This window comes from Eptesicus fuscus, chromosome 16 (genome assembly GCF_027574615.1).
Source record: "Eptesicus fuscus isolate TK198812 chromosome 16, DD_ASM_mEF_20220401, whole genome shotgun sequence".
Lineage (NCBI taxonomy): Eukaryota > Metazoa > Chordata > Mammalia > Chiroptera > Vespertilionidae > Eptesicus > Eptesicus fuscus.
The window spans coordinates 37,175,001-37,189,983 of NC_072488.1; the positions used below are offsets into that span (position 1 = coordinate 37,175,001).

General features: G+C 35.4%; 1 protein-coding gene across 6 annotated transcripts in view; it reads right to left on the reverse strand.

Annotated features, from left to right (window-relative positions):
* The window catches only part of VPS54 (VPS54 subunit of GARP complex), a 112,487-nt gene that overhangs the window by 39,858 nt on the left and 57,646 nt on the right, over positions 1 to 14,983 (reverse strand). For 5 of the 6 annotated variants that reach the window (XR_008558451.1, XM_054727858.1, XM_054727859.1 and 2 more), the window contains 4 exons: positions 8,376 to 8,502; positions 7,279 to 7,386; positions 4,018 to 4,073; positions 1,869 to 1,965 (listed from right to left, as the gene is read on the reverse strand). Coding sequence is in view for 5 of the 6 variants with exons in the window: in XM_054727858.1 (XP_054583833.1) it covers positions 1,869 to 1,965; positions 4,018 to 4,073; positions 7,279 to 7,386; positions 8,376 to 8,502 (388 nt within the window). In the remaining variant the exon portion in view is untranslated. The remainder of the gene's footprint in view (positions 1 to 1,868; positions 1,966 to 4,017; positions 4,074 to 7,278; positions 7,387 to 8,375; positions 8,503 to 14,983) is intronic. The other variant, XM_054727860.1, reaches the window with a different exon arrangement.

Sequence of the window (14,983 nt, forward strand, 5' to 3'; positions counted from 1 at the left end):
CAGCTTTTGCATATGAATGGCCTGTCCTTGCTCAGGCTTCAGACTTTGCTAAAATCTCTCAAACAAGCTGTAGCTGGATCAGGGAGCCCCAAATCTATCAGACCCAGCACTAGTACCAGCCTGCCTTGCTTTACAGCTAGGCCTTGCCTGGGCACTTCCAAGCCTGATACAAATAGGAGGAATCTGCAGATCTCTCTGTAGCTCCTGCTGGGTGGCCCCAGGCAGTGGCTGACTTTGCACCTCCTTGGATCAAAAGTCAGTGCACCCAGTGGTCCTCATCAGACCATATCAGATTACAGCTCTACACACTAAAAGCGACACACTCAAGGGGCAGACTCAGTGAGCACCAAAGTCCCACTGAAACAAGTCCTGCTTTACAGGAGTGTCTCCTGCACAGCAGTTCTCCCACTGTAGTTGCAGCTGGTCTTCACAGCCAATTGGCCTAGAAGTCAATTCCTCCCAGTGACACCAACAGCAATCAAGCCTCAACTACAACAAGACTGTGCACACAGCCCACAAAGGGGGGCACCTAGAGTGCCCAGCTCAGGTGACTGGGGAGGCTAAGCCACTAGGCCCTGCAGGACACCTACTACACAAAGCCACTCTACCAACTCAAGGAGACATAGCAGCTCTACCAATACAAACAAATACAGGGAACCAGCCAAAATGTGGAGACAAAGAAACATGTCACAAATGAAAGAAATGGAAGAAAACAAACGACTGGATATAGAGTTCAAAACCATGGTTATAAGGTTACTCAAGAATCTTCATGAGACCATCAAGGGATTTGGTGAGATTTTCAAGGATCTTAGTGAGAATGCCAATTCTATGCAATGTGAAAGTTCTCTATATCCAGACATGCAATAATAGAAGTGATGATGTCATGGTGGGAATATAAGGAAAAGTGGAAACATGACCTAGTTATTGATCAATTCACAGATACAGGTTTCCTATCTCTGTCAATAGGTGGGATCAACATTTTGGTAGGAGTCTAAATTAGGTATAGTGAATAACGTTTTATTAAACTTTTCCCACTCTGATTGGAGAGCTTATGCATGTGACTTAGCATTACTCAAATGTCAGCAATGGGAAGTCATGTCATAGATAAGTCCCTAAGTCCCCAAGACCATTTTAACATGATACTCAGGAGATGCCAGGAATGTTAACTAGTACATATAACATAATACTGACATATGATAATTAAAAGAATATCTCATTTCATAAATAGCCTACTATACTCAGTAATTCCTAATAACTTTCTCTTATTAAAACACAATCCCAAACAAAATGTATTAGAGCATGTGACATCTTTTCTTCTCAAAAACGCTGTGTGGTATGTGTTCTTTTCCTTATATTTAATGGCCTAAAAGTAAGTGGTTTGACTAAAGAGACAAAGTAATTAAATGTAATACATGACCCTTAATTGGATCCCAGATTGAAAAATGAAATAAAAACTTGCAACGAAGGACATTAATAAAGCAATTTAAATATGAAATATGTTTTAAAATGCCATCAACACTAAATTTCTAGAAAAATTAAGTGGTTTAGGACAGATTTTTGAATGTTATACAACACTGGACCTCTAGATAATCTAGAGAGATTCAAGCCTCACGAAATCAGAAAATATTATTGTATAAATTTAATGCCAAGCAAGCTTATTTCTTTTTAATATCAAATAAATAATCCAAATTATAAAAGGTACCAAAATATTCTGCAACACTTCAAATCTTATTTAAAAACAGGCCTTAGAAAAATTACTAAAACAAATTGTGTTTTGTTCTAGTTTGATTCTCTATATATTTATAAATCTAGAAAGCTGACTTAATTTTAGGGATATTTTGGATAAACTGATAATCATGTAAGCTTACCTTAACTCTCTGTAGGAAAACTGTAAACTTAAAGAAAATATCCTTTAGTAGATCAAACCACTGAGGAAAATTCAACATTCTCATCTGATCTGCAAGCCTAAAAAACAAAGACAAAATAATGATTGTCTTTGGGCCAAATGCTATATGAAATAAACCTACAAATTAAAGGAAACTATACTAAATACTCGTATAGTTTTTATATTAGTATACTAAATACTATCTAGTAACATAAGAATTATGTAATTTCATCTAGATACCTTATATCAAAAAATTGAGTTGAAGTCAATTACCAAACAACTCCTTCTTGGCTAAATATCTCTAAGACTAATCTAGTTAAGTATACTGACTTATGAATCTTACAAAATAATTCCATGTGAGCATAATTCGTGACCATTGGATAAAAAGCCAGAGAGAGATAACCCAATTTTGGTTTAAGGTGGAGAAGAAATATTCTGAAATAAGTAAAAATAGGAACATAACATCTCCCTTAATAACTTAATAACCTACTTTTCTAATTACAAGCTAAAAAGTACTTTTCCATATATGGCATGGTGGCTAAGAGCATGAGCTCTGGGCCCACAATGCCTTGGATCAAGTTCCAGCCCTGCCATTTACTAGCTGTATGACTCTGGACAAGTGACTTAACCCCTGCATGCTCTAATTTTCTCACCTTAACATGGGTGAAAGTAACAGAACTTACCTTGTATGATTGCTATGAATATTAACTGAGTTAATAAGAAGTACATAAAATAATTCATGGTACATAAAAAGTTCTATGTATTAGCCAGTATTGTTATCAGTATACATTTATATGAATCATTATATATCATATTAGTATAATATATAATAGTATAGCTGATAACAATCAATAACTTTAAGATAAAAAGTTAATGCAAAATAGTTCCATAAAAATATTTTATAGTATTACAATGACATTACTGTAAATTTTTAATGAATGCTGCTGCAGCTAAGAGTTTATTTTCCAAAGATACTCCTATACTTGAGATACAGGAAGTTCTCTATATGAGGAAATATCCTAGGGAAGAAAACAATTAAAAATAACTGACTCTCCATGTCTATAGGGTTTTTAAGAGTCCCATTAACTTAATTTTTCTAACTACTGCACTAGTGATTCCTGCAGTATTAGGGCTGCTTCAACTAACTCTGAAACTGAGTTTTCACTAGGTAATAGTATGTAAATTGAAACTCCACATCCTCATTCTATGAGTCTGACCTAGAGGAGTTTCACAGTTGTCCATATTGTTATTCATATTTTAGGCCAGTTAATACAGTTTACATATCTATTTGAATGAGAAATTCATAGTCATAAAATATTTATCACTATTCTTAAAATAAAAGAATAGGGATTACACTGGTGAAAATAAAGTTATAGACATGGGCAATTCAAAATCATGTACTCAACTTTCAAAGCCAATTAGAAGCTGGGTTTTAATTATATGGCCAACTAATTTAAATTTCACACTGATATCCTCTGAAATGGATTATCTGCAATTTCCCCCCTTCCATGTCTACATTGTATCCTCTCTACCCTCTGTCTGCCCTCAGAGGATGATCTGCTGTGCTTGGTCAATGAGGAACCTTTACAAAAGATTGGAAGGAAGAGGCCTGGCCTGTGTAACTCAGTTGACTGGGCGTAGTACTGAGCACTAAAAGATTGCAGGTTTGATTCCTGGTCAGGGCACAAGCCCAGGCTGTGGACTCAATCCCCTGTAGTGGGTGTGCAGGAGGTAGCTGATCAATGTTTTGCTCTCACATGGATGTTTCTCTCTCTCTCTCTCTCTCTCTCTCTCTCTCTCTCTCTCTCTCTCTCTCTTCTCTCTCTCTCTCTCTCTCTCTCCCTCCCTCTCCCTCTCCCTCTCCTTTACTTTCTCTCTCTTAAAAAAACCCCCAAACAATCAATAATAATAATAAAAAAAAAATTGGAAGGAGAAAAGGTGCCTATAGCTCCATCTCCTCTCCTTGAGGGGTTACCTCCAGATGACTGCCTCCCTCCAGTGAAGATAATTTCAACTACTGAATGTCTTTATTTTTTCTACCACTACATATCTTTCTCCTTCTGAATTCTATTAACTGCTCTCTTCCCTTAACAGAATTCAGAAGGAATTCTGTGACTGATATTTATACTTACTTTGTAACAGCATCTGTGTCTAGTTCTTCTATTTGTGAAACTTTATTAATCACACACTGCAAAATTTAAGAAAAAAATGTGATTAATGTGAATTCTAAGTACTGTATATTTAAAAGGGCTTCAATGAGTAGAAATGAAAAAAATTAAAAAGTGTTACTTTGAAAATACATCTTAAAATTAAATGAAAGTAAAAGGGCCTCAATAATTCTGATAATTATCTTACCAGACTCCTCTTGTGTCTTTTATACATACCTCAAGGTGTTTAAAAAACTTGAGCATTACCATTACCCTATTAAATAATTATTCCAGGGTAGCTTAAACTGTATTAATTAAAATCTCCTACTATTTAAAACTATTCAAAACATAAAAGAACACAGAACTATAATACTTAAGAACAAGATATAAGTCTCATATTAAAATCACAAATAAAATGACAAATTTCTGTATGTTGATTTTGTATCCCATTATTTTAGTGAATTTCTTTATTAATTCTATTATCTTTCAGTGAATTCTTTAGGGTTTTCTACATATAGTATCATGTCATCTGTCAATAGTGACAGTTTTACTTCTTCCTTCCCAATTTGGATGCCTTTTATTTATTTTTCTTGTCTGACTACTGTGGCAAAGGCTTTCAGTACTATGTTGTAATAGTTGTGAGAGTGGGCATCTTTGTCTTGTTTCTGATCTTAGAGGAAAAGCTTTTAGCTTTTCACCATCGGGTATGATGTTAGCTGTGCGCTTGTCATATACAGCCTTTACCAAGTTGAGGTAAGATCTTTCTATATCCACTTTGTTGAGACTTACCATAATGGATGTGGAATTTTGTCAAATGCTTTTTTTGCATCTATTGAGACAATCATAGGATTTTTATCCTTGGTTTTGTTGATGTGATGAATCACATTGTTTTTTGGATATTGAACCACACTTGCATCCCTGGTATAAATCCTATTTGATCATATAGTATAATCCTTTAATGTACTGTTGAATTCAGTTTGCTAATATTCTGTTGACAATTTTGTTCATCAAGAATGTCAATAGATGAATGGCTAAAGATGTGTGACACACACACACACATCCACGTAGTATTGTATTTTATGTATACACACACACACACTGCAATATCATGCGGCAATAAAAAAGAATGAAATTTTGCCATTTGCAAGAACATGGATGGATCTAGAGGGTATTGTGATTAGAGAAATAACACAAATACGGTATAGTTTCACTTACGTGTGGAATCTAAAAAACAACAACAAATGAACAAACAAAACAAAAATAGACTTATAGAAACAGAGACTAAAGGGATGATTACCAGAAGTGAGTAGATGGGTGAAAAGGGGAAAAGGAATACAGTCTGTAATATTATGATAAGTTTGCACAGGGAAGATGATTACTATAATTAGTGGGGTGATCACATTATAAGATATAAAAATGTTGAAACTAATAGAACCAATATAATATTGTTTACCAACTAGACTTAAGTTTTAAAAAATGTAATTCCAAAAGAAATTTATTTGGAAGTTACATTTTCTTTTTAAAAAATATATATTTTTATTGATTTCAGAGAGGAAGGGAGGCAGAGAGAGAGAGAGATATAGAAACATCAATGATGAGAAAGAATCATTGATTGACTGCCTCCTGCACACCCCCCACTGGGGATCTAGCCCACAACCCAGGCATGTGCCCTTGACTGGACTGGAACTTGGGACCCTTCAGTCCCCAGGCCAATGCTCTATCCACTGAGCCAAACCAGCTAGAGCAGAAGTTACATATTCTTGCAATACATGCAACAGTTTAAAGTTGGAAAAAAAAATGCTTAGACTTCCAAAGAAGTCTAGGAATTAAAACAGCAGTTTTAAAAACTTATTTAAAAGCATAGTATTCTTACAGAATATTGTACAAATTATGTTTATTGCTCAATATTTTTTCACAATGGAATACTCCTGTGTAACCAGAACTCAGATCATGAAACGAACACTGTCAGTAAGCCATTCTCCTGCTCTCATCCGAGTAACTATTTCCTCCCCAAAGTTACTCCTATCCTGATTCCTAAAACAACAGATGTTTGAATCAAGTGAGTGGAATCATACAGTGTATATTCCTTGGTGTCTAGTTTATTTGGCTCCACATTGTATATGTGATATTCATCCACATTGTTCTATGTAATTTATTCATTCTCATTGGTGTATAGTATTCAATTATATAAATATACCACAATTCTGTTTATCTTTTATACTGATGACAGAATTTTTTTCCATTTTTTAAATATAAATAGTGCTACAATGAAATTCTTGTGCTGTCTTCGGTGAGCTTATGTATGCATTTTTGTCAGGTAAGTACTTTGGAGTAGAACTGCTGAGTCATAAGTGTATATTTAGCACTAGCAGATAGTGCCAACAATTTTTTAAAGTGGTTTTAACTATTTTAAAATAGTGTTTCAGCCAGTGTTTGAAAGAGGTAAAAGATGGGGTGACTGTAATTTTTTATTTGATTTTATTTAAACATTAAAAACTCGGTATTGTACATTCAACTTCATGATGGTCAATTAAGCCTAGTAAAGTACATTTTAAATTGTTTTTTTTCTTCATATTCAGAAAAACTGAAGTTCAGTAAATAAGATTTATCTGAGTAAAAAAAGTCCAAACAGAGATCAGAGAAGACTAAAAAACACATGGATTTCAGTTTACAATTATGATTTCTTAGAGACCAAGTGCAAGATGAAATGAACATTTATCTACTGCTGGTGACAGTATATATTGATAATTTTTAAAAATTTAAAAATTGGTCACTTTCTGACCAATAATCCCACTTTCAGAAATCAGTTACAAGGAAATAGTCTTATGTAAAACCAAACAAACAAAACTTTATACCACAGACACTTGTCACAATGTTCTTAACAGTACCAAACTGAAAACAACCTAAATATGCAGCATAAAGAAAGTGTTAAGTTTAACATAATATAGATGAAATTTTATACAACTGCTAAAAATCTAACTGAAATATATGAACAAATTAAAATAATATATACAGGATGGTAATAATAATTAAAAATATCAGTAACAATTTATACTTGCAAATATTCTTAAATTATAATCTTTTAGCTGACAGGGCTATGTTCTTCTACTTTTCTACATTTTCAACTTTCAAATAAATGAAAAAATATTACTATTATACTACATATATTATTTCTAGGATCATGTAAAAACAAACTTCACAAAAGATTCTAGAGCAAAATATATCAAATAAAAAATGTATAATTACCTGTTTAATGATATTCTTTGCTGTAATAATCATTTCTTCACTATAGATTTCTAAAAAATTAAGTTTTCTTTGTTTTAGAAGTCCAAATACAAGAGAGACTAGTCTTTCCTATCAAAATAAAAGAAGAATGTGTAACTTCACACTTTAAATACCAAATCATCTTAGAGATAGAAATATTAAACACCAAGGGTTTTATTTTTTGATGCTCAGAAATCTATACTACATATGGTATTTTTTAGAAGCCTGAAAAAAAAAAAACAACCCAAAAAAAACAAAACCCTTCTACTGCAATCTGGTCATCAGATTTTTGGAGTCAGTGTTCTAAAACAGATAAATCCTGTTTCATAAGAGTGGATCAAATGAAGCTGGTTTAAGGGCAAGACAATAGAAAAATATATTTTAGCCTAGTTTCAAGTAGCTAGAAAATATCCTTCTTAAACCCTGATGACTAATAATACTCCGTGATCCATGTGCTTTTTAATTAGTGGTCTAGAAGACTGGAATGATGACCTGGACTATCTGTGGGGAATTAACTGCTAACAGGTAAAAATATCTCTTAACTACTTAGACTGCTATCAGGGCTTTTTGGAACTTTACTAGTTATTGGCAGTAATCAGCATTGAGAAGTTACCAGATAAGTAAAGCCTGGGTATGATATATTTGTATATGCATGTGCATAAAACATGTTCATAATAAGTGCTCAGTGAATGTGAATGACTGATGAGTTACCATATAAAAATAATCCATTTTTAAAGAGACATACTCCAGTTCATGCATATACATGGATATACGTTAATTTGTCCATATCTACATTTTGAATTTGGTTTATAATCTATATAGAGACCTCATTTTAACTCCAATTTCTAGTAGAGCTATACAATTATTTTATTGTCTAATTTCACAGGATAATCAACAATTATGGTACTTGCTAAAGTCACATAGTGAAGTACTTCATAGTTCTAATAAATTTAATGTAATTCTGAAATTTAATGTAATTCTATTCATTATAATCTGAGAAGAATGTATTCTAAACTAAGGATTTTAGGAATTAGCACCAAGCAATAACATCAATTCATTCCAGTGCTCAAAAACCATACCTCTTCTAAAATTTGACAGTCATCTTCCAGTGGTCTATTTAAGTCACTGTGACAATAAGTAGAAAATTCTGCAATCATCATTTTATCTATCAGTTTTTCTAATTCACAAAGCTGTGATCCCAAATGCCTACAAAGGAAGAAGAAAATGTTACATATTAAAAATCCAAATTCACTCCACGATGAAGGGAACTAGTAGGCAAAACTTTTCTGACAGTACTTGTGCAATAATGCAATGCTTTAGTAAAATGGAGTCCTTTAACTTAACAAAAATAACTGCAACAGTTCCACATCACCTCCCAAATTCTATTTTTCTCTTTAACTTCCAGTTAAATGTGTTATAGAAAACCTGGTTCTAGAAATTCCATGACTGTTTTTTGGCTACTTTTACAGATAAAATATTCAGATATTGAGTCCTTTCTTTACTAACCATTTACTGCAAGGGTGGGGAACCTTTTTTCTGCCAAGGGCCATTTGGATATTTATATCGTTCTTGGGCCATACAAAGTATCAACTTAAAAATTGGCCTGCTATATTTGGTCAAACATTTAATTAACTCACTTCTAATGCCTTGCAGGGCTATACCAAACGATTTTGCGGGTTTTATATGGCCCATGGCCTGGACATTATCCACCCCTGATTGAATATCAATGCCAGTGCTCCCAAGCCACTCATTTATTCAACAAATACAAGCACCTACTATGTGCCAGGTCTTGCTCTGGGTACATACAAATATCTCAAGGACTATCAGGACAGATTGACTCAATTCAATCTCTGTCATCATCAGTTTGAGTTACTGTGCAATATCCCTCAGGTCCAAAGAGAATTATTTCAACTGACTTAAAAACATAGTAATTTATCCATTTATCCACAAAGGATATATCTTAAGAAAAAGAAATCCTACATTACAAAAGTAATCATATTGTTAGTTCTGAGAGCATTCTATTTATATTGTAGGATAAAACAAATGAGAAATTATGTTGACATCATTAGGAACTACAGTTTTCAGCCTGTTCAAAAGGATATATGAGTAAGACTGAAGAAGTAAAAACTCTACAGTCCTGAATTTAATTAAAACTACCAATATAAACTCATATTTTTTTATAAAGGGAAAATTATTCTCTAGCTCTTTCCACTACAAATTACCTCTGGTACTTAAACTATAATTTTAAAATACCATTTCCTACTAAGAGAAACTAGAGCTCTTTAGAAAAATGGCAGCTTACAAGTCGGGGGCAGAAAATATGTAGGAGTATCTTGTCATAACACAAAGTAAGAAAACAATCAATGACTACTCATGGAATCATGTCTCAATAATGAATTGGAGGAGGTTCCTACAAAAGATAGGACAATTTGAACATCGGTAAAAATAAAAACAGCAAAGAACTTAAACACTTCAAATATATATAAATTCATGTGTTTATAAAAATATTTTTAAAAACTCATCAGTCACCTTTGGAAGATGCTGGATTTTCAAATCACTATTTTTTAAAAGTTCTAAATAAGGGGAAAGAATCTAGAATTTATTCTGCCTACATTTATAAGAAATGTCCTCCAGAGTTATCAAATAATTGTTACGTAGAAACACTGATTTAAGGAAATATTCCAGTTAGCAAATGAATAAGGAAGTATAGAATTAGAATATCATGATTTGGAACCCATAATAGATAAGTCTAGGCAATGAACATCAAATTGCTGCTAATATCACAAAAAGAGAGACAACCAGATATATGCATCCAGACTGACATATACACCACTGCCTATTAGGTGCTCTTGACGAAAAGTAAAACTTAAATCTGGTCAAGACTTTAAATTTAACTACCAATTTATAAAAATTATAGGCAAAAGAAAAACACGCTAAAAATGAGGATGTAGTCGGCAAAACCCAGACTCTGAGAAGGCTCTAAAAGACAACTCAATTTCTTCAATAAATATTTTGAAAGTAAGAACACAAGAAGAATGGAGAACTATAAATCAAGACACTTGAAATATATCAACCAACTGCAATGCATAGATAATATGTGGATCCTTTTTTCAAGAAAAACTATAAAAATGAATTTTGAGACAAACAGGAAAATCTGAACACTCACTAGATATTTGAAAGTATAAATGATATTAGAGTTATGTTTTTTAAAATCTTTTTCTTTCAAAGATATATCATGAAATATTTATGGAAGAAAGGAAATGATGTTTTGAATTTGTTTCCAATACAGGAGTAAGGGAAGGGACATAGAGAAAAAAAGTTGGTTATGAGTTTGTAACTCATGTGTGATACACAATTTACCTTCACACAACTCTCGTCATATAATTTCTTCTATTTTTTAATATGTCTAAGTTTTCAGTAAGTTTTAAAAAGTACTAACAGAGAAGGATATAAATCTACCCATAATTTTACTATTGCTTGGTTATTTTTTATGATAATCAGATTTCTTTTTAAGGCACACTAGAGGTTACACTCAGGTATGTGTTACATTCAGGTATGAACAAGTAGTCTTCAACAAATTCCAACAAAGAATTATGGTGAGAAGTCAATATGATATTTGGGCATCAAAATAAAACTCTAATTTCAGCATAATAACCTATATGTGAGGTTCTATTTGACCCCACATATTGTCTTAACTAAGAAGCTTCATTTTTATGCATTCTTTAACTACTTTCAAAGTCTGATAACTATAATTTTAAAAAGGCAGATATGAATTTTAATACTAACATCAATACTACATAATCACAGGTACATGATATATACACAAAGATTTGTCTAAACAAATCCTTATACCAGTGATGGGCAACCTTTTGAGCTTGGTGTGTCAAACTTCGCCAAAAAACTGAGCATAACTCGGGTAGTGTGTCACTTTGAGGAAAAAACATTATTTCGCAAATGTTTCATCCTCGGCATGCGGCCGCCTCAGTGGCCGCGTGTCACCAGAAATGGCTACGCGTGTCAGTGCTGACACCCGTGTCATAGGTTCGCCATCACTGCCTTATACAAAACTTTCAGGATTAAGATGTTCTACAAGATTCACCTATTCATCCTTGCTCTAATTGTTTTTTTATATTCTTTTTTTTTAAATATATTTTATTGATTTTTTACAGAGAGGAAGAGAGAGAGAGAGAGTTAGAAACATCGATGAGAGAGAAACATCGATCGGCTGCCTCCTACACACCCCCTACTGGGGACGTGCCCACAACCAAGGTACATGCCCTTGACCGGAATCGAACCTGGGACCCCTAAGTCCGCAGGCTGATGCTCTATCCACTGAGCCAAACCGGTTTCAGCTGTTTTTTTATATTCTTGACTGCTTTGAGAAAAGATATCATAATAATGGCCTCCGCATTATTAACCTTATAAAAATATTTAAAATAAATCTGTTAACAATTCATTTTAATAGCATGTATCCTTGCCTAGACAGTGTGGCTCAGTGGTTGAGCATCAACCCATGAACCAATAGGTCCCTGGTTCGATTCCCAGTCAGGGAACATGCCTGGGTTACAGGAGGCAGCTGACTGAGGTCTCTCTCTCACCAATATTTCTATCTCTCTAGCCCTTTCCCTTCCTCTCTAAAATCAATAAAAACATTTTTAAAAGAAAGTATGTATCATAATAACCACATACAGTAATCCAGAGTGGTGAAATAAATCTACTGAAACAATAAATAACCAAAATATCACTTTCTGAAAAAGTACTTATCCTATATAATAAAAGGCTAATATGCAAATAGACCAAACGGCAGAACAACCGGAACAACCGATTGCTATGATATGTGCTGACCACCAGGGGGCATGTGTGGAACATGGAGGGCGTTGGCCACGGCGGGATGGTGAAGCAGGTGAGCAGGGTGAGCCTCTGGTGGTTACTAAAAATTCTTTGCTCCCGCGCGCTGTGGTCCCACCCAGCGCTCATACCTGTGCCCGGTACCGGTCCCAATCACTTGGCGCCATCAGTGGGTGTGAGTGGCAGCTGCCGTTCCTAATTGCCCCTGTGGGCTTCTCTACCTCGCCCTGCTCCTGAGGGGCAATTGGGGCAGCAGCCGCTGCTCGCACCCACTGACAGCGCCAGCCCCGCTGGTATCTGCTGCTAGTGCTGGCCCCAATCACTCCACGCCATCAGTGGGTGCAAGCGGAGCCAGCGCCATCAGTGAGTGAGAGTGGCAGTGGTGGGAGTGGGGCTACCAGCAGACAGGGGACTGGGGGCCATGGTGGGAGGGGCTGGGCGGGGGTGTGGAGGATGGGCCGAGACCAACCTCTGTGCCTAATGAAGCTTCGCAGCCCACAGTTCCTTTCAAGGTCTACAAATTCATGCACTGGGCCCCTAGTCCTATATAATAAAAGACTAATACACAATCAACCGAATAGTACAATGACTGGTGGAATGACCTGTCACTGTGACGTGCACTGACCATCAGGGGGCAGATGCTCAATGCAGGAGCTACCCCCAGCCTGCAGGCCCCAGGCCAGCCAAGACAGGTGCCAGTGGGGGCCTCCCAATCATCCAGCCGATCGCCCTGCAGAGGGAGGCAACCAGCGGTAGTGGCGGGGGGCGGGGCTGGTGAGCAGGTGGCCCTAGGCCAGCCAAGGCGGGTGCCAGTGGGGGCCCCCTAATCGCCCTGCCAGTAGCCCCACATATCAGCCCTGATCTCCGGCCAGGCCAAGGGACCCGACCCACACACGAATTTCGTGCATCAGGGCTCTAGTGGTCTTACATAAATAAATTGGAACAACTCCAATACTTCCTACTTTGGCACATCTCAACTTGTACATTAATTCAAATTTTCTAGAGAAATTGTATGGACCTACAATGGACCTCTATGCTGCTTTTATCAGAGAAACTTATATGTCAATAAACTGTACAGTTATACTAGTTTCATCAAATAGCAGAAAGTCTGGTGTTTGGCTTCACCCCAGAGCATACAATGTGGGTGCTTTCTTACTATAATATTTTGAAGATTTAAATTATAGATTATATTAGGATCAAAGACTTTGTTACATACTTTTGATACTTCCAATAATAAAAATCACTTAAATGGATTCCCTAGGTGAACTCAGATGAATGAAAGCACAATTAACAGGAATATATAATTAACTGAATGTTTCCTACCATTTCTTTAAAAAAAAAAAAAAAAAAAGACTTATGACAAGGAAACAAGCTAGTTTCATTAATTTTTATCCTAAAATCACTTACCCTGGTAGGTCCTGGCTTGGCAAACTTATAACTCAATTGCCCACAGTTTTACATCTATCACACTATAAAATTAGCACTGATGTGCTGAGTGATCTGAGGTTCTATAAATTCTCAATCAAATACATTAAAAAGCATACATAGCTCTTGGGTCAGATGAGACCTGGGCTGAATCTCAACTCTACTATTTTACAACTTGCTGTATGACTTGGAGCAAGTTCTCTAAGACTTTCTATGCCTCAGTTTCTTTATCTAATAAATTGGAAAAAGATAACTGATATCATAGAGGTGTTGTTTTTTGGAGGAAGGAGGGATTAAATAATATATGCGATATATACTTAGCACCGAATCTGGTACAGAGTACTAAAGAATTTTTTTAGTGTTTTCAGGTTTTATAGTTATGGTGGTAATAGAGTAATGGTGGTAATAAGTAGCAAGAAAAAATGTTAACAATGGTGAAAAGAGTTTCTACATACTAGGTGTACCAGTTAAGAATGAGGATTTTGTAATCAAAGAAAACACGATAATTTCAAGAGAAACATCCTAAGTGCTTTATTCAAAGTAATGTTACTCAATCTTTCAGGTAATTTGTGGATACCGTCCAATAGAACTTTTCTTGCTTTGAGGCAGACAATTCAGAGACCCAGTTTTCCACTTCTTCATACGTTTTGAAGTGCTGCTCAGAAAGTGTTTGTGCCATCGATAGGAACAACTGGTAATCTGAAGGAGCAAGGTCTGGTGAATACGGCAGGTGGGTTAATACTTCCCAGGCAAGATCTTTTAACATGTCTTTAACTGGTTTTGAAGTGTGTGATGGTGCATTATCATGAAGCAAAATTACTTTGCCATGTCTTCTGGCCCATTCTGGTCATTTCACGATCAAAGTGTGGTTCAAATTGATTATTAGTTGTCGGTAGCCATCAGTAATAACAGTTTCACCTGGTTTTAGAAGCTCATAATACCACACCTTCCTGATCCCACCAAAGGCAGAGCATTGTCTTCTTTCCGAAGCAATTTGGCCTTGCAGTCGATGTTGATGATTGACCTGGATCAACCATGATTTTGTGCATTTGGGATTCTCAAAATAAATCCACTTTTCATTGCCAGTCACAATTCGATGCAAAAAAGGCTCTCTTTCATGCTGCTGAAGCAACATTTTACTGATGACTTTTCGGCTTTCCATTTGTCTTTTGTTCAGTTGATGTGGCACCCATTTTCCTTCCTTTAAAATCTTTCCCATTGCTTGTAAATGATCGGAAATAGTTTGCTGAGAAATATTTAATCTTTCTGCAAGTTGTTTTTGAGTCTGACACGCATCTTCATCCAATAATGCTTGTAATTGTTGGTCTTCAAACTTTTTTGGTTGACCTGGACATTCTTTGCCTTTCACATCGAAATCATCACTTATAAAGCGTTTAAACCAGAATTCACAAGT